At 50.0% G+C, this 19,449-nt stretch overlaps 1 protein-coding gene across 1 annotated transcript; it reads right to left on the bottom strand.

The window, feature by feature from the left end:
* Positions 1–1,322: 1,322 nt before the first annotated feature.
* Positions 1,323–14,809, bottom strand: GOLT1A (golgi transport 1A). Its single transcript, XM_035009520.1, has 5 exons — positions 14,693–14,809; positions 5,589–5,680; positions 4,391–4,569; positions 2,312–2,375; positions 1,323–1,659 (listed from the first exon to the last, which is right to left on the bottom strand). The coding sequence occupies exons 1-5, from the start codon at positions 14,715–14,717 to the stop codon at positions 1,621–1,623; spliced, it is 399 nt and encodes a 132-aa protein (XP_034865411.1). The 5' UTR covers positions 14,718–14,809; the 3' UTR covers positions 1,323–1,620.
* Positions 14,810–19,449: the final 4,640 nt, after the last annotated feature.

The following is a 19,449-nucleotide window of genomic DNA, read 5'->3' as shown; positions in this document are numbered from 1 at the left end:
AGGAAAGATCAGCGCCCCCTTTGCCAGCCAGGGATATGTCTTGTCAGTCTTAGAAGGAAATTCCTGCTCCTCCCTGGGGATCCTCCCTGGGGTTAGGCAGACCCCTCTCCAAGTGGGGGTGCCCTCGTGTACCTACCTTGGCTCTGTCGGGCGGGGTCGGAGTTCCGTGGGGTCTCCAGGCGCTGCTTGGGTCGCTGAACACGCACAGAGAGGGGAGCTGGGCCCCGCAGTGGCCTGATCACGGCCGTTTTATAAAGCCCAAGGTGACGTCTCCAGGCACAGGCCCACCTCTGCCTCCTCCCCCTCCTCAGACCCCTCGGAGAGCCCAGCGTTTGCTGCCTCCCACCGCCTGGCTCTCAGGACAAATCAGCCTCTTTCTCCCCCTCCAGAAGCCCTCCAAGGCTGGCTTTCTGATTCCCACTGGTCCTTCCAACCTCCTCACCCCCTTCGCCCCAGACCCACTTAGCGGGAGACCCATTCTGCCCCAAATGACATGGAAATGGATGATCTGAGGGGGAGGGGAAGGGGGGGCTCGTGCCCTCAGACAAGAGCCACAAGAGCACCCCGTGTGAAGAGAGCAAAATGAAGGGGGCGGAAGGGAGAGAAAGGCACAGTCTGACCTAGGGGACGAAGAAAGCAGCTCTAGAAGGTGGGTGTCCCTGGGAAGTGCCCAGGAAACCCAGAGAGTTAACCTCCAGGTACAGCACCTGACGCACCTGACCCTGCTGCTCCTGGGTCCCCCTGCACGTCTCATGATCACACTGCTTTGGGATTGCTGTGTACCTTGCTCTGCAGCGACCGGCTTCCTTTTGCACCCTCAGCACGCACCCCTGTGCTCGGTATAGACGCCGAGGGCCCTCACAGGGAGTTACTAAATGCACGCATTGCAAGGCACTCGTCTCCTACCTGGGCCTGCAAGAACACTCTTTACCCTGGGCTGAGGGGCTCGCCAGGACAGAGAATGTCTCCTCCATCAGATTTGGGCTCTCCGAAGGCAGGGGCGATGTCTCCACCCTCAGACAGGAAGCTCTCTCAGCACAGGGGCTACCTGTGGGTGCCCTGTGCCCACATCCATCTAATTAATGGTTGAGTAGCATTTCCCACCAGTATGAAGGATTAATACCCATCACTTGTCTGATGCCTACTGCTAACAGGGGTTTACAAACATATTATCTCACTCATTAGGACTGTTAACCACCAGGATAAAAATGACAGCCTCCGGGAGCCGGCCTGCCCCTCACTCCATGGAATGCCGTGCGTCGGCCTGCCCTGAGTCAGGGACTGGACTTGACAGGCTGGAGACAGTGACTTTGAGTCTCAGACACACAGCTTGGGGATTTAATCTTTGCTTTCCTCCCATAAATGCAGGGCAGGATGTGATACCAGCCCCAGTCCGGTCTCTCTGGGGGCCCCCCCGGATCTCTGCTCCCAGCCATGCCAACAGCCTTTTGAGTTGACTTGGGGATTTGCAGTCAGTCATTCAACTCCGTCCCTCCTTCTGGACTTGGAGCGGTCTGGGCATGATGCGGGAGATGAGTCAGTGCAGGGTGGGGGCGGACCCCATTTCCTTTCCAGCCCCCTCAACCAATGATCCAAGTTCAAGGAGCTCATCTCTGCTGTTCAGACCATTGATCTGGTGCCCTGAAGCCTCCGGAACAGCTGTGGGAGCCAAGAATCATTACTCCAGACAAAGAGTGAGGAGCAAACCCCGTCTCTATCTTGGTTATTGTGGAGTGGGTCTTTAGGGCCAGGAGCGGTGCCAAGTGCAAATAGGGAGAGGGGGCCACTGGGATGAGCCAGCTGGCTGCAGGGCCGCCCCGAGCTTCTCAGAGAGCTCCCATTCTGTCAGCAAATATGCTTTAGAGAAAGGGAGGGGCAGCGGCTGGGGACAACTGCCCCATGCCTGCCCCATGGAGAGGGCGGAATGTGCCACCCACTGCTGCTGTCATTGGCTGTCATACATCCTCTCCATGCCTGGGGCTGACTCAGCCAGCTCTCCAGAAATCCCTGGCACTTTCTGGCTGGGTCACCTAGACTCTCTGAATCTGTTTCTTTGGCTCTAATAAGGAGCTACGAATAGCCACCTTGCTCTCTACCCAGGCCTCAGGCACAATGCTCCCGGGTCCCCTCTCCTCAGCTGCTCTGGGCAGATGGAGATGGTGTGGGGACGGGAAGGGGTGCTGAGGCTGGCCAACCTGGGGAAAGGGGCTTGAGGGGAGATGGGGAAAGGTCCGCTGCGCGGGGGCCGCAGTCTCACCAGGGCCCCCCACCCCAAGGCACCACCACTAAGCCACATGCATCATCCACTTACCTCGCTCAGGAAGGGGATGTTGGAGGCATTGCCCAGGAAGCCAAAGACGGCAGGGAAAAAGCCCCTAGGAGCAGAGGGTGGGGAGAGGGGTCAGTGATGGCCTTGGGGGAGAGGGGAGAGGGTATCCAGGCTGAGGTCCACCCAAAGGCTCCAGCTTTGGTTCCCAAGAAAGCGGGCCCCCGGGCACTGGGACCCCGCTTGGTTCTGCACCCCTGGTTTTGGGGAGACAACCATGTGGAGAGAGTAAGAATAAAGGGGCTGGGGTCAGGCTCCTTGGATTCAAATCTTGGCTCTACCACTTCCTGGTGCCGTATAAACTTGGGCAAATTCCTTAACTTCTCTGAATCTCAGTTTCCAGCTGTAAATGGCATTAATAATAATAGTACCTACACCATAGGGCCTTATACAAAGAAATGTTGGGGAAGCTTTCGTTTACATGACTGTCACTGTCTGCACCTCCCTAGGTTGGGTGTATACCGCCTGCCGCAGATCTCCTGGGCTCCAGGCATGGGCGGCTGGTGGAGGCTGTGCCCGTGATGATTTTCCCGCTCGCCTCGGCATCCCGTGCGTGAAGTCTTTGCTCTTGGCACGCCCACTCTTCTCAGACACACCCTGGCAAGGCCTGGCTGGGCGCATGTGTGGGATCCTTCAAAGGGCTTGGAGGCACTGAGGTTAGCATGGGGAGGGAGCCCTGCGTGTGTGCAGAGGCGAGGGGGTTAGAACTTTGAATTCTGGCTGAGCTACTTCCTTTCCTTGGGCTTCATTTCCCTGAGGTTCGGGGGCATCTCTGACATCCCTTAGAGGTCCCATTTGGGATTTCTGCCCCCAGCAATGCTGTTGCCAGGGGACTCCGTCAAGGTTTACTGTTGGTTCAAACTACGGAATCTGCGGTGGCCCCACTCATGGTTCTAGTCCCTCAGAAGATGGTCACTGTTGTCAGAATTTGTCTTCTCAACTAGGTTGCAAGTTCCTCAGGGAGTTTCTCCTGGTTTAGTACCACAGCCCCACACCTAGCTCTGGATTTGGCATGCAGTGGGTCCTTTTTTTACATTTTTGACTATTTGAATAAATGACTAAATGATGACATATTTGAATATTAAGTAAGTGAATGGCAGAGCGTGTGTGAGAAAATTTAGTTTCCTGAAACCACTTTATAGGATGTCTAGGTGGTCTGGGGCACTCGGGCTCATCAAGGTGTTTTCAAGGCTGCAGTGAGCAAACGGAAGGCCTTATGAGAACCCGAGGTCCTGACCCTGGCTCCTTCCCATGATTCCATAAGCCATGTTTCTTCCAGCCCCCGTCATCCCCATCCCCAGAAACACTGAGAGTCTTCCCTCCCTCGCCCCTCCTTCCTCAGCAGCCTTTCCTTTCTTCTCCTTAAACACCCTGTAGTCTCCTCTTAAAGCCTGCCTGCCTGTCCCCAGGGCCTATTCCAGGTCCTGCTTCCTCTAGGACCCCTCCCCTGGCCCTGGCAGTGGCCACACATCTTCGCTGACTTCCAACTCGCTTGTCAGCAGGCCAGGCCGAGGGATGTGGGGCCAGCAGCCAGGCACAGCTGGATCCAGTCCAGATCCTCGGCATACAATCTGTGAGACCTTGGGCAGGGGGCAGCCTCTCTGAGATGGTTTCCTTATCTGCAGAAAGCAGTCCTGCAGCGTGTCGTAGGGACGACAAAGTGAGTGATGATTGTGAGCGTGCTTGGGGCATATGACGGGCCTGGAAGATGCTAGTTCACTGCCCTTCCTCCCTGCTGGGTTGTTCAACTTGAAGGCAGGCCCTCTATCTCCTCCTTGGGGGCAGGCACAGTGCCAGGCACACAGCAGGTGCTCAATGTTTGCTGATGGATGGGCCGATCCCTCCAATTTGTCCTTCATCCTACTGTTGGAGTAGGATGTCTTGGAAAGTGTCTGCCTGATGCCCCTCCTGCCTTTTCAGTCCTTCCACGACCCCCATCTGCAGGATAGAGTCCCAGCTTCTGCACACCCTGCTGCTGGTCGTGCTGCCCAAACCCGGTGGGCTGATCTCAGCTACTCAGAGGCCCTAGTGGGGCTCGTCCAGGGGAAAGAGACCTGCACTCACTTGAAGAGGCTAAAGAATCCATAGGTCTCCAGGAACATGCCCAGGAGGGGCCAGCGCAACAGTACAATGACCACACCCCCCAGAAAGAAGCTGGTCCCTTTGAGCTTGTGCCTCTGGAAGAAGAAGGAAAATGTCCTCCTCAGGCCGATGATGAACAAGAGGCCGGTCATGAACAGCAACTGCGGGGGAGGGAGGGAGAGAAGCATGAGAGCAAACACAGCAACGCCCCTGGGAGTCAGGGGTCAGGCCTGGCGCCCCACGTCAGGCATGGGGCAGGACTTGCTAATGCTTCAAAGAGGGACACATCAGAGAGAGTGACCCCACAGTGTGGCAAACTCCCAGAGCCTTGAGTCATTTCTGCTGGTTAGGAACCGAGCTGCCCAGAGATAGGTGGATGGACAAGGAGAACTTTGGTCTCCCAACTGCTCACCCAATTCAACCCAACTTCTTGGATCCCAGACACTTTTTCATATATGACTTCATCTCTCCACACACCTCGCAAGGAAGGAGGGATAGATAGAGTCTGTCCATTTTACAGACATGAACGCTGAGGTGTAGGCAGCCATACCCAGAGTCACATGGAACCCTCGGGACTCCGCTGTCTGGCCCAGTCATTACCTTCAGCTTGGCTCCTAATGGTCCCTTAGGAGTGCCTAGGTGTCCATCAAATTGAACTCTCTGGCTTTCTTCCAGCATGTTCCATGCCTTCTCTCCCCTTCTCCATACCTTTTCTCTCGTTCATCTGCCTGCAAGTGCTTCATCCCGCTTCACACCCACTTCCTTTCCAAATTCCTCATCCTTCTGCAGTTGGGCGTGCTTTCTTTCCTCCAATGTTTTATATTCAATGTGCTTATCTTACTGTGACTTTATGGCTGCCCCTGCCTTCCTTCGCAGTTATGGACGTTCGGGTTGTGTCCCTATCCCTCGACTGGGTGGGGGGGATTACAATGGCAGGGATGGTGGCCGATTCGTCTTGGTAGCTGCAGGGCCTCACCCAGAGCTTGCCATGAGAATTCACGTCCTCAGATTCTCTGTGCCCCGCGCGCCTCACTGTGCATCCCCAGCCACCCTCACCTTCCAGGGCTTGATGGTACTGACCCTTGGATGGGCACGATTTGAATGAACTTGGGGCTGACCTTCCAGGCAATAGAGACCTCAGGTAGGTTGGTGGGGAAAGTACACAGGCTGGGGGACTCACGTTTCCGAAGGCCAGGAGCACGGAATCAAAGTACAGGAGTATTCCAAGGAGGATGAAGAAGATGCCGAAGCCGGTGGTACCCACGCCAATCTCTGCAATGGGCAAGGAGGTTGGGGGGGGATGGGCTTTGGGGAGCAGATGGGATGCTGGAAGTTTCCCCCATTGCCACTGGACAGTTGCCCTCTGGGGAGTGGGGGATGGGGTGGCTCCATTTCTACCCAGGAATCTCAGCTTCTGCGCTCAAGGGGAATGATGGGACGGGAAAGGAAAGGGAAGGTGGGCACAGATTTATGTTTAGCACCTGCAAACTGCTGGTCAGTTCTGTACTCTGTGGCATTCTGTCCTCACCACGGCTCTGCGAGGTAGTTAACACTTGCCTCACTGCTTTCTCTTTTCAGCTTCCTCTTGTTTGCAAATGCTACAGTGGCCAGATAATGGTCAGGGTTGGGTCCCTCCCATCCTGTCTTCCTGCAGCTGGGAGCCGCTGATGCCCAACTCAATACCCAGGCAGAAGGGTGCCACTGACAGTTCACGACCACCAGCCCAGAAAAGGCTTAGAACCAGCTGTCCCACTCGATTTCTCAACAGGTTTGCCTTCCTAGATAACTCTTCACACGGTGTGCTTCCTCCTCTAAATGCCGCTGTCCCCAGCTTTCAGGTGATGACCTCTCACACTTGATTGGAAAAATAGAAGGAATGTGCTTACCTGAGAGTCTGCACCCTAGCCAGCACCTGCTGCCCCATTCTGCACCTTCCCTCCCGCCGCTGTACCTCGGGTGCCCAGCCCCCCACACCCCTGGGCTTCCTCTAACGTCAGTCCCATGGCTGGGCAGTTCTGCACCAGGTTGGACCCACACTGACAACACCCCACCCCACTTTGTATTGTGTGTTTTTGCTTTAAGTCTCAGGGTAATCTTTGAAGTTGTAGGAGTTGGCTGAGAGCCAGTGAGTCCACAGGCAGAAGCACAGGATATTAGGGACCCCCTGTTTGGTCAAGGGCTACATCTTTGACATTTTGATACATTTTTTTTCAAATTACTTCCCTCAGGAAGGGTTGTAACAATAACAGGATATGAAGTTGCTTTTTTCTGAAACCCTCTCCATCACAAAAAATTGTTAATTTTTACTTATCTTTGCTATTCTGATACTCAACAAATGACAATTCATTGTGTTGTTTCATTTTTAAATTGAAGTAAACTCCCACTTTAAATTGTGATAAAATTGTGCTCGCTTTGGCAGCACATATACTAAATTATGATAAAATACACATCAAATTTAGCATCTTAACCGTTTTTAAGTATATGCCCAGTGGTGTGAAGCTCATTCACATTGTTGTGCAACCATCACCACCATCCATCTCCAGGACTCCTCATCTTGCAAAACTGAAACTCTGTCCCATTAAACACTGACTCCCCATTCTCCCCTCCCCAGCCCCTGGCAATCACAGCTCTACTTTCTGTTTCTATGATTCTGACTCTGCTATAGGAAGCTCATCTGGGAAATGATACAGTGTTTTCATGTGAATGGCTAATTTCACTTAGTATAATGGCCTCCAGGTTCATCCAGGCGGTAGCAGGTGTCAGAATTTCCTTCCTTTTTTAAGGCTGAATAATAATTCATTGTATGTTTATAATGCATTTTGTTTATCTGCTCATCTGTGGGTGGAGCCTTGGATGGCTTCCACCTTTTGGCTACTATAAATAATGCTGCTGTGAACATGGATGAATGAATATCTTCTCAAGATTCTGCCTTCACTTCTTTTGGATATATATCCAGAAGTGGAATTGCTGGATGATATGGTAGTTCTATTTTTAAGTTTCTGAGGGCCCTCCACACTATTTTCCAGGGTAGCTGGACCAGTTACATTCTCACTAGCAGGGCACAAGGGTTCCAATTTCTCTACATCCTCGCCAACACGTGTTATTTTCTGTTTTTTGTTTTGTTCTTGATAGCGTCCATCTTAATGGGTGTGAGTGGCATCTCACTGTGGTTTTGATTTGCATTTCCCTGATGGTGAGTGATGTTGAGCATCTTCTCATGTGCTTGTTGGCCATCTGTATATCTTTAGAGAAATTCAAGTCAATTCAAGTCCTTTGTCTATTTTAACAGGTCGTTTGGGGGTTTTTGTTGTTGCTGTTGAGTTGTAGGAGTTCTTTATATATTGTGGATATTAACCCCTCATCAGATACATGATTTGCAAATACTTTCTTCCATTCCATAGGTTGCCTTTTCACTGTGTTGATCGTGTCCTCTGATGCAGGGAAGTTTTCAATTTTGATATACTCCAATTTAACTACTTTTTCCTTAGTTGCCTATATTTTTGGTATCCAATCCAAGAAATCATTATCAATTCCAGTGTCATGAAGCTTTTCTCCTAAGTTTTTTTTTTAAGAGCTTTATAGTTTTAGCTCTTGCTTTGAGTTAAGATAAACTTTGAGCTTAGTTTTGCAGACGGTGTAAAGTACAGGTTCAACTTCATTCTTTTGCATGTGGATGTCCAGTTCGCCCAACATCATTTGTTGAAGAGATTGCCATTTCCCCACTGAATGGTCTTGGCACCCTTGTTGAAAATCATTTGACCATCTTTGCCTGGGTCTATTTCTGGGCTCTCTATTCTATCCCTTTGGTCTATGTGTCTGTCTCTATGCTAGTCCCACACTGTTCTGAACACTGTAGTTTTGTAATAAGTTTTGAAATCAGTAAGTGTGAAACCTCCAACTTTGTTCCTCTCTTTCAAGATTGCTTTCATTATTTGAGATTCCTTGAGGTTCCATGTGCATTTTACAATGGATTTTTCTGTTTCCACAAAAAAATGTCATTGGGATTTTGATAGAAATCACACTGAATCTATAGATTGCTTTGGGTAATATTGACATCTTAACAATGTTAAATCTTATAATCCATAAACATGGGATGACTTTCTATTTATTTGTGTCTTTTAAAATTTTCTCCAGCAACATTTAGTGGTTTTCATTAAGTCTTTTGCCTCCTTGGTTAAGTTTGTTTCTAAGTATTTTATTCTTTTTGATGGTATTGCAAATGGAATTCTGTTGCCTCCTTTGAAAATATTACTGATGATATTGTACCGCTTCAAGTTTACATTGTATAGTCTTGCAACGTTATCTACTTCATATAGCTAGAATGCCTTATTTTCTTTTTATTGTAAATTACATGGTAGTTGGGGATATGGCAAGACTGTCTTTTTAAACCACAACATGTATAACTTTATTAAAAATGGCTTAATTTTTAGGGTCCCCTGGCTGGCTCAGTTGGTGGAGCATGCGACTCTTGGCCTCGGGATTGTGGTTCGAGCCTCACATTGGGTGTAGAGATTACTAAAAAAATAAACTTTAAAAAATGGCTTAATTTTTAGAAATTGAAGTTGGCTTAATTTTTTAAAAGGGAATATACAGGTAATTTTTAAAGAAAAAAAATTTTACTGAACTCATTAACTAACATCTTAGAATCGGGCCTCACAATACCTATGAAATTATTGCCATGCTTTTAGAGATAGTTGTAAAAAGCTGTTAAAAGTCTGGTTGTTCAGAGGCAGACTGTAAAAATAAAACAAAAATAAAATTTTTGAGACTAGACCTACTGGTTAAGTTCTGTTTACAACAGAAGGTAAATGAAACAACACCATTACCTTCTGGTCATTTTTCATAATCTGTTACTGTACAGATCTTAAGAGGATTGGGATCAGTGTCAGTACAGAAATAAGGCCAAAGGACTTCTTTAAAAGAATCATTAAAAATATAGAGATGAGGGGTGCCTGGGTGGCTCAGTTGGTTAAGTGACTGCCTTCGGCTCAGGTCATGGTCCCAGGGTCCTGGGATTGAGCCCCGCATCAGGCTCTCTGCTTGGCGGGAAACCTGCTTCTCCCTCTCACACTCCCCCTGCTTGTATTCCCCTCCCCCGTCAATTAAATAAATGAATAAAATCTTAAAAAAAAAAGCTTTAAAAAAATATAGAGAGATGAGATTAGGGGCAGCTGGCTGGCTCAGTCAGTAGAGTGCGTGACTCTTGATCTTGGGGTTTGAGACTCACGTTGGGTGCAGAGATTACTTAAAAAGAAAATCTTAAAAAAAAATAGAGATGAGATTTATCATTCAGATTACAGACCAAATGTACAGAAAAATGCCATTCTCACTGGGTTTCTCTTTGGCAGAGCTGGATTTTGTTAGGACCCAAGGCAACATCCTCTCTCTCAACACATCATCCAGCTGCCTGGAATCCATCTTCTACTAATGGCTGGTTCCTCCTGTTTCTGACAAACCTCTGTGATATAAATGGATTGGTTTCCTACATCTACTTCCCAGTAACACCTGTTTGAATTACATCCTCAGAGACAATAAGTTGAGGATCTAGGCGCACAACTACTTCATCATGATAATTTTATATAGGCTAGGATATCGTGGAGGAAGACCATCCATAACCCTGCTTCTTTCATCTGAATGGCAAAGTACTTTAAGTTTTTATGCCTGTGTTAAAAGTCTCTGTTATCAGCTTACACCTGCCATAAAAATACGTCATTGATTCCAATTCTGATGATACACCTTCCCCTCTATCTGCTTTAGCAGATGTTTTTGTGTGGAAACACAATGTAAATATCTTACCGGGTTTTCATTTTGTTTTGTTAAAATATCCATATGTCCCCCCTGTAAACACTTCAGAAGAGCCTCTTACTCATTTTGTAGAGACAGCAGAAGTTTCTTAAATTCACATTATGTCTTGTCTCCTCTATTCTACTTTCTCCTGCAACAGTGATTTCCTGGCCTGCATAGTTATTACTTTCCCACCCTGCCCCACATTCTTCTTCAAGGGCTGATACAATTCTAGAATTTTCCTGTGATGGGGGCAACCTACTGCTTCCGGCGTTCAGTGGGGAAACTGCACCGTGGACACAACACCTTGCAGAAAAGCGGTCGCAAACTGTGTCTCTCATAGGCAAGCCTCAGACCTTCCTTTGCCTCTTGCTTCCAGAAGCTTCGTGATTTCAGTTGTTACCAACTGGGGATGCTCCTGAAGTTCTAGGGGCAGCAAGCATGGCAGAGAGGGCAGGAGATGGGGCCTGTCACCAGGAGGGACCGAAGTGCCTGCTGGGAGCCAGACAGATGGGGCAGCGCTCCCCCTGCTGGAGATAAGCTAGAGCTGATGTTTCTCCATCGCTTGATTAAGGTGGCGTCTGCTGGGACGCACCCCCCCACACACACTATAAAGTTACTCTCCAGCCCCTACCCCACCCCTGCCAGGATGTCCTTCTCATCCTGCCTGGCAGACAGTGGCCCCCAGTGAGAACACCCTTGTCACCCAGTGAGGGCTCTGCCACCCGCCCTGGGCAGCACCCTCCCCCTTCGACCTAATGGTTTTAGGACTGAGTCAGGAATGGGAATAGGGAGGAAGAAAGAGCCCTCCAGGTCACTTTCAAGATTAACAACAGTGATTAACAGGGATAACTGCTAACGCTAATAAGCACCCTGTGCCAGGCACAGTCCAGGTACTTTGCATATATCAACTCATTTGATTTTTATATCTGCCTATGAAGTAGGTTATGTAGGAAACCCTCTTGCTCTGTTAGTCCCATTTCACAAACAGAAATGGAACCACTGAAAGGGTAAGTCCTTGCCCGGGGCTACACAGCCAGGAGCTGGCAGAACCAGGGTTTGAACCCAGTTGTCTGGCTCTAGGAAAAGTGCTTTTAGGAGCGCCTGGGTGGCTCAGTCATTGAAGTGTCTGCCTTCAGCTCAGGTCATGATCTCCAGGTCCTGGGATAGAGCCCCGCATGGGGGGTGGTGGTCCATGCTCAGCAGGGAGTCTGCTTGTCCCTCTGCCGCTCCTCTGCTCGTTCTCTCTCTCTCTCTCAAATAAATTCAGTTAGTTTTTTTTTTTTAAGTGCCTTTAGCCAGCCCAGTCCCGTCCATTTCCCCTCCCAAGGCCGTCCACAGGAGCTGCTCCTGCTTTGACCACAACGGCGTCCGTGTTCCCAGATCCAATGGACGGACGCTGGCGCTCATCTGTCCGCTCTCGGCCTCTCCCTTCTTAAAATATCCTCTCTTGGCTTCTGTGACACCCTATCCTTGATTTTCATCCTGCTGCTCTTGACCGCACTTGCCCAGCCTCCTTTGCTGGCTCCTGCTTCTTCCTCTTCCTCTTGGGGTTTGAATTGCTCAGGGCTTCAGCCCAAGCTCGCTTCTCCTCTCATTCTATTTCACACTCATTCCCATGTCTTTAAATATCACTCGGGTGCTGACAACGTCGATATTTATCTTTCTAGCCCATGCCTGTCTTTGAGCTGCCAAGCTCCTACCCAGCAGCTGACTTGGCATCCCTGCTCATTTGGTTTTCTCTCTCTGGGGCATCTTTAACTCAACAGGTCCAAACTGAGCTATTGGGCTTCTTCCTTCACCCTGCGCCCTTCCCGGTTTTCCCCAAATGAATACAAATGTCACCCCCCGCAGCCAGCCACTTGAGGCAGAAGCCCACGAGCCATCTGTGAGTCTCGCTCACTGCTCCTCCCTGTGCAAACCACAGCTAAGTTTTATTGCTTCTTCTTCCCTGAGGTATCTTGAAAGTGGTGCATTTTTCTCCACTCTTACTGCTTAATTCCAAGCCACCATTATCTCTTTCCTGGATTTCTACAACATTTTCCAGTTAGTCCCCGGCTTCAGTCCTGCCCCCTCTCATCCCATCCCCACACAGTAGTCAAGGGGCTTGGAAAGCATACAACCCAATCGTGTCAGTGCGCTGCTTAGGATCCTTCATGGCTTCCCACTGGGCCTCGACTAAAAGTGTCCTCCCAGCCACACCTTGGCTTACAGACCCTGCATGATGGGGCCTCAGCTTGCTTGTTAATCTTCCTCTCTTGTCACCATCCCCCTTGCCTACCATACTCTAACCACATCTTCCTTCCTTCCTTCCCCTTCCTTTCCCTTCCCTTCACCACTGTTTCTATGATGAGCCTTCCTGCCTCAGGACCTTTGTATATGCGGTTTCCTCCCATGTGTTATCTGCCTAAGGCATATTCATCCTTGAGGTCTTAAGGTTCCTTAGGGAAACCTGGTCCCCTCATGATTACCTGACCTAAATCTGGTTCTCTCATCTCTCCCTCTCATAGGACTTAGCACACTTTGGCTTAATAAAATGTTGGCTTGCCACTAGACTCAGGCCACAGCTCCCTTCTCTCTCTATTTTTATTTCCTAAGTCAGGAGTTCTCAACTGGAGGGATGGGCAGGGGTGATTTTATTCCCCAGGGGACATTTGGCAATGTCTGCTGACATTTTTCATTGTCACTACTGGGAGTAGGACATATTGGCATCTAGGACAGACCCCCACAACGAAGAATTATCCTGCTCCGAGATGCCAGTAGTAAGGAACTGAGAAACTGTGCCCTAGGTGACCTCATGGACTCTCATGGTTTGAAATACCATCTATATGCTGGCAATTCCCAAATTTGTCTAACTCAGGCCTTGACCTTGAACTCCAGACTCACATACCTGACTGTCTACTTGACATCTCACCTGGATGTCTACTAGCACATCAAACTCAACATGTCTAAAACCCAACTCAACCCTTCTAATTGCTCAGGCTAAAAATACTGGCAGGATTCTCGCCTTCTTTCTCTCACACCCACATCTATCAGCAAATCCTTCCAGCAATTTTCTCAGAGCTGATCCGGCCTTCGCCATGTCCACCGCTTCACTGCCACTGTCCTGGTGTTCTCCACCATCTCTCACCTCAGAACTGGTCTCCCGGTTGCTGACCTCACACTTCTACAGCCTATTTTCAACCTGGCACCCAGAGTGATCTTTTAAAAATGTACATAGATCACATCACTCACTTCTCTGCACAAAACTCTCCCGTCATTTCCCATCTGGTGGAGATAAAACCAAAGTTCTTACACAGCTTCATCTTTCAGTGACCTCCTGGACCTAAACTCCTACCACTCTCCCCTTTCCTGGCTTTGCTGCAGCCACAGCACACACTAAGCATACTAATGCCTCAGGGCCTTTGCACTGGCTGTTCCCTATCCTGGAACAGCTTCCCCTCCAGACTGCTGCATAGCTTTGCTTCCTTGCTTCCTGTAGGTCTCTGTATAAAAGGTACCTTCTCAGCGAAGCCTTTCCGAACCACTCTACACAGCACAGTAGCCCCTCCTACCTCACTCTCCCTAGGCTCCTCAGCCTGTTTCATTTTGTCCGGAGGACCCATCACCATCTGACATACTACCTACTGATTTATCTGTTAACTACCTGTTTCCCCACTCCAGCATGTACGCAGGAACATGTCCGTTCCATTTCAGTATATTCTCATATACTCCATGCCCAACACAAGGCTCAGCACGTAGTCGAGACAAATTTGTTCAGTGAATGTTCAGTGAATCACCAGTTCACAGATGAAACCCTGGGCTCAGAGGCTTTAAGTCACAGTTCTCCTGGCCCCTGCCAGGCCTGTGGGCTACCTCCCTGCCATCTCCCCACGAGGAAGGGTAAGGATAAGGATATTTAGGAGTGAGGGTACAGTAATTTGGGGACAGGGGTGGAATTTAATTTCTGGTAAGAAGGGACCCAAGGTGGGGTCACTGGCTGGCTCAGTCGGGTGGTGAGTTCAAGCCCCACGTTTGGAGTAGAGTTTACTTTAAAAATAAAAAAAATTAAAAAGAAGAAGAAGAAGAAGGGCCCCAAGGCCACAGGGGACCCAGAAAGTTTGTGGGGAAAATGTCTCAATGGGCAGAGACCTCCTGAGTCCACCTTTGCAGCATCCCAGGTCTAGAACCATGATGGGGAAGGGACCAGCTTGGGTGGTGAATTTGCCGCTTCCCCCAGGCACCAGCGTCTAGCTAGCCGGGGAAGTTGGGGGGGTTGTCCCGAGCAACACCCACCCACTGGAAGGCAGGGGAGCCACACCCGCTCGTAGCCATGCTGCCAGCAGGATGCCAGCACAGCAGCTCCAGGCCACCGGCTCCAGAGGTCGCCTTACAGGTTCCCAGCGGGAGATCGGGGCTGGGAGGGGCAGCGTCTCCGCCCCCCCCCCCCCCCCCCCCGCCCCCAGCCTGTAGCCTCCGATCCAGCCCAGCCCCCTCCACGGCACCGGCCCCTGCACTCACTCTGCCACTCGGTGATGGAGATCATGCCGCAGGCTGCCTGGGGGGCCTTCCGGGTCGAAGCTGCCAAGGGCTGAGGAGCAGAGAGGACCAGACTTCTTGTGCATGCTCCAGGGAAGCTGACCCTTGATAAATTGTGAAATGAGCCTCTGGTAAATCATTAACTCCCTCCCCTCTCCAAACCCCACCTCTCCCCCCCTCCTCACCCAAATGGCTGCTTAAAGTCGTAGGCTCCCTTCTCCCGGGTCGTCCCAGAGGGCACTGGCCCCTGTCACACGCTCGCTTACCTGGAGGAGGCAACACCCCCCTCCACCGACCCCTCCAGCGCCCCCACTCCGGCGCCCTGAGGCTGAGTTCAGCTGCTTCCAAGTCCTCCGCAAAGCTCAGACCGTATAGGGGACTGGGATCTCGGGCTACCCAGGTTCCTTACCTGGTTTGATGGTGGGGGGGGAGTGGGGTTCTGGGAAGACTTGGAATCCGTGTTTCTCTTTGGAAAAGCACTCAATTCATCCTGCAGGTCAAGTCCCCTTGCTTTGCGCTAGTACCCATACTAGACAATAGGGGGCGGCAAGTCACTGAGTAAAACCTGTTGCAGGCCGTCTCTGGGAGAGCGGGATTGGGTTACATCAAGGGCAAAAGTGCCCCAGGGAGGGTTTCCACCTCCTTTTCCCCAGCGGTGTCCAGCTTTGGACAGTGAGGTTGAGCTAGGGACGACGAAAGATGAATTTGGGCTTGGGGTAGGGCTGGACACTTCCAGAAGCCTGGTTCTAGTTGACCTACCAGCTGTATAGACATGGGTGCATCCTTTCCTCCCTCTGTAGGCCTGCAGAAAGAGGGGTAGATAGTTCCTAACATCCTTTCTGCCGCTGTGGAGCCCTGACTCTCAACCCTGTGAGCCAGCATCCCCTTTGTAATGTCTCCTCTATCCTGAAATGAAGTTCATAGATGAGATGACCAATCTACACACGCCATTTTTAAAAACACTAATTATAATAAAGAAGGAAAAGAAGCATTTATAATAGAGCACACTGTCTCTCAATATATAAATGCTCAGGCAAGACTTACCCAGAAGACATAAATGAAACAGGCAGATTGCTTGCACCTACTTATAATAAATATGCTTAAATTTAAGAGAACTAGAAAGCCAGCGTCCTTGTATTGCAAAACAAAAACAACCCCACCCCAAGAAAATGAGAGAGCAGTAGGAAATGAAATGTTAGGTAAGTAATAACAGACCAGATGTACTTACATATAAAAAGAGGGAAATAGCCTTAAGAGAAAGAGGGAAATAGTCTTAATTGAAGGAGGGATAACATAGCAAGGCAAAGTGGAGACAACGAGGAGGTGCGCTGTGAATGCAGATGAACCGGGTCTTCTGTGTGTATTGTTCAAACAGCTCCCCAAGCCCCCCGGAGCAGGGTAGCGCGGGCATATCACCGGCACAGGGACCTCTGTCTTGAAATGTCCTCGGTCGTGCGTTAAGGTAAAACTGCGGCTGTGGGCCTTGGAGGTTGTGTATTTCCAACAGACAACGGGGAATGGAGGGTGGTCTGGCCAGGGAGACGTGATACAGGCACCTGAGGGCGCGTGCCTCTGTGTGTGTGTGTGTGTGTGTGTGCATGCGCGTGCGTGCGCCTGGGACAGTGGTGGAGAAAGCTAGACACACAATATGCAAGTCCCCCAAACATTTCCACGCGCAATCCTTACAACATCGGTGTTCGTCCCAGGGCTGCAAAAACTTTACAAATGTCAAGAATGGCAATCCTATGAAATCATCCCTAAAAACAACTATTAAGGAGATCTAATGAGATCTCCTGCCTTTCAGGTATCTTGGCTTTCATGATTGGTTCTCTCGGATCTCCGCCGTTAACTATTTGCAGTGAGTCTGTGCTTGCTCAGTGAGACCCTACTGCCTCGGAACGGTCCTCAGCCTCATAAACAGTACTTGTTTATGAGGTTATACTACAGTGTGCAGACAATGCGTGCAGTGGTTTATTCAACAATTTTGAGACAATGTCTTTATTCCATTTCAGTTTCTTCTCCATTAGGATGATCATGTAACTTACCGAGGTATTCATAAACTGACTTAAAAAAACAGAAAGCTCAGGGGCACCTGGGTGGCTCAGTGGGTTGAGTGTAGGACTCTTGATTTGGCTCAGGTCATGATCTCAGGGTCGTGAGATGGGGCTCCGAGTGGGGCTCCGCGCTCAGCAGGGAGTCCGCTTGAGATTCTCTCTCTCCCTCCGCCCTTCCCCCCTCAAATAAATAAATCTTTAAAAAAAAACCCTTAGAAGCCGGTAAGAACTTCTTAGTACTATTATGAATTGCAGTATGACCAACGTGTACTGGAAGGCGTTTAGTTCAGTTATACATTTTAAAGTCATGCAGAGTGGAGGACGGTTACCGTTTTGGAAATCTACCTGGTGCATTGCTGCAGCTAACTGCCAGTAAGAGCTTTGCCCTCTTGTCGCTGAGATAACCTCAGCTCCCAGCAAATTTCCAACATTTCCCCTAGGGGGTGCTATCACCCCCCCCACATTGCCCCCCCGCCCGCCCCCCCACACCATTGAAAACCACTGGTTGGTTAAGAGCTTGGGCTCTGAAGTCAGAGTGCTCTGCGCTTCAGCGTAGCTTCGGGAGAACTTAGACATTTTATTTACCCTTTCCACGCCTCAGCGTCTGGGATGATAATAGTACTTATCACGTAGAGCTAGAACGAGGACAGCTGAGTAAATGCACAGAACCGGGTACCTGGCACATAGCAAATACTGAATGAGCCAGTGTTATTACTCTTCTAGTATAGCTATGATAATATTGTTATTAATATTACCATATTAGGACACTATAGTATACTATTAAATGCTGTTATACGAAAGACTTCTGCTCTCAAATGTGGTTCTAAACTGCTCCCACAGGTGCATAAAATAGCAGTTAGGAATACCTCCCCCCCTCCCCACGCCATGGTGCTCATCTGTGAGCTTGGAGGAACTGAACTCTCCTCAAACAGGGCCCTCCCAGCCTGATTCTCCGATGGCAGGTGCTGGGTGCTGGAGTTGGGCCCAGAGGGGCTTGTCCACAGAGCCCACAGTCCTGGAGAGGAGCCCCTTCATGGGGGCAACCCCAGGGAGGAGGATGTAGGCTCTAGAATGCGGGAGCTGGAGGAATAGAGGTGGGCAGGGGGCGACATCTCATAGGGCTGGATGGTGGGGGCCCTGGAGATGTCTTCATCGAAGGCGGTGGAGGCAGCGAAGAGGGGGACATTGGGAGACATTCTCCCTTTTCCCTCATCGTGCCCCTGCAGGTGGCCAAGGGGCCCACACAATGTCACCACCACCTCCTCACATTTGTAAATGAATTTGAGCTTTCAACGTGTTTTTCTCATATTCATTTTCTCATTTGACTTTCTTGAGAGCTCCATAAGGTGGTGGTTAATATCCCCATTTCATGGACCAGGAAACTGAGGCTCAAGAATTTTAGTGACCTGACCCATCTTCAGGCAGCTAGAAGGAGCAGGACCAGGACTCAGTGGGGGCTCAGGGATGAGGGAGATGTGGTATAGCCCCCGGTCCCTGGCAGCAGCAGATCTGAAGCCTGGTTGCCTGCCTGAACCCGTCCTGCGTCTCTCCGAGAACAGAACAAGACCACGCTGTTAGAGAGCACCACTCCTTTAGGGGCATTCTGCTAGGTGCTTTGTCGTTTACGTTTCCTGGTTGCCGCCCGCTTTTACAACCCCAGCCCGGCTTGATCAGAGTGCTGATCTGGGCCAGGTGTTGCAGCAGGCAGAAATCCGCGGGCATCCTTCTTGAAGAAGAGCCAGTCCTTGTTTGTGGGGACAGCGACACCCAGCGGGCCCGGTGCTCTCACACCCCGCCTCCTCACCAAGCCGCTGGCTCTGGCCCAGAGGGCGCTGCAGATAGAGACGCAGGTCCTGGAGAGCCACAAGCGGTCCCGTGCCCTCCTCCAGCTCCAGAGACCTCTGTCGTGAGTCTGCATCGGTCCCAATTCTGTCTGATTCACAAAGGACATCAGGGTTTATAGCTCTCCTGGGATGTTACAAAACCCCAAATATAGTCATATTATTTGTTAAACACACACACTCACACACTCACACACACTACTAGCGCTTTAGGAAGGACAACAGGTGTCCAGAATTCGAAATCAGCCCTTAGAACCAGGGCGAGGTAAAATCAGGAATTAGAAAAGCCTTGCGTTCCTATCTCTTCTCAGTTTTCTTCTCTTCCTCGAATTAATGCCTCCACCTCTCCCCAGACATGCTGCAGGGGCCCAGCTGAGGCAGCCTACCACTATCCTGGGCTCACTTTCTCTTGTCCTTTCCACCGCATAGAATTCACAGGGCTTCTTGACTCTTGCTCACTGAAAGATTTCAGATTGAGCAGCCTTCACACTGAGGATCCGGAAAGGATAACCACTGAGGACATAAACCAAAGGCATTGAGTCTGGATGAGAATAATTTGGGTGGCTTCTCTGATGCCCCTCGCCAAATCAATACAACTTCTTGTACCCCAAAGCAGAAATACAGGCCATTGTGTAGTAGTCGAGGAAACTTAAGAAGTAATTTTCTTCTCCTACTCTTCTACCCTCTGTCTCAGAGACAGATCAATGGGAGGTTCCTAGGATCTGAACACTGTTCTGGTAACTTTCATCACACAGGACCTTGGGACAAGCCTTGATTTGAGATTACCTGGACAGAGGAGATGAGCACGGTGGGCAGCATATCGCGGACCCAGCTTTGCTTTTAG

Source organism: Mirounga leonina, unplaced genomic scaffold, assembly GCF_011800145.1.
Source record: "Mirounga leonina isolate KUSES-001 unplaced genomic scaffold, KU_Mleo_1.0 Mir_154, whole genome shotgun sequence".
Classification (NCBI taxonomy): domain Eukaryota; kingdom Metazoa; phylum Chordata; class Mammalia; order Carnivora; family Phocidae; genus Mirounga; species Mirounga leonina.
The sequence above is the reverse complement of the archived record's forward strand: the minus strand, read 5'-3'. Positions and strand labels throughout refer to the sequence as shown.

Excerpts from the sequence above, each read along its gene's own strand:
- GOLT1A (XM_035009520.1), bottom strand. The coding sequence starts at position 14,717 with ATGATCTCCATCACCGAGTGGCAGA. Across the intron at positions 4,570-5,588 it reads TGCTCCTGGCCTTCGGAAAC|TTGCTGTTCATGACCGGCCT; the intron begins GTGAGTCCCCCA and ends CCTCCCCCGCAG. Across the intron at positions 2,376-4,390 it reads GGATTCTTTAGCCTCTTCAA|GGGCTTTTTCCCTGCCGTCT; the intron begins GTGAGTGCAGGT and ends CTCTGCTCCTAG.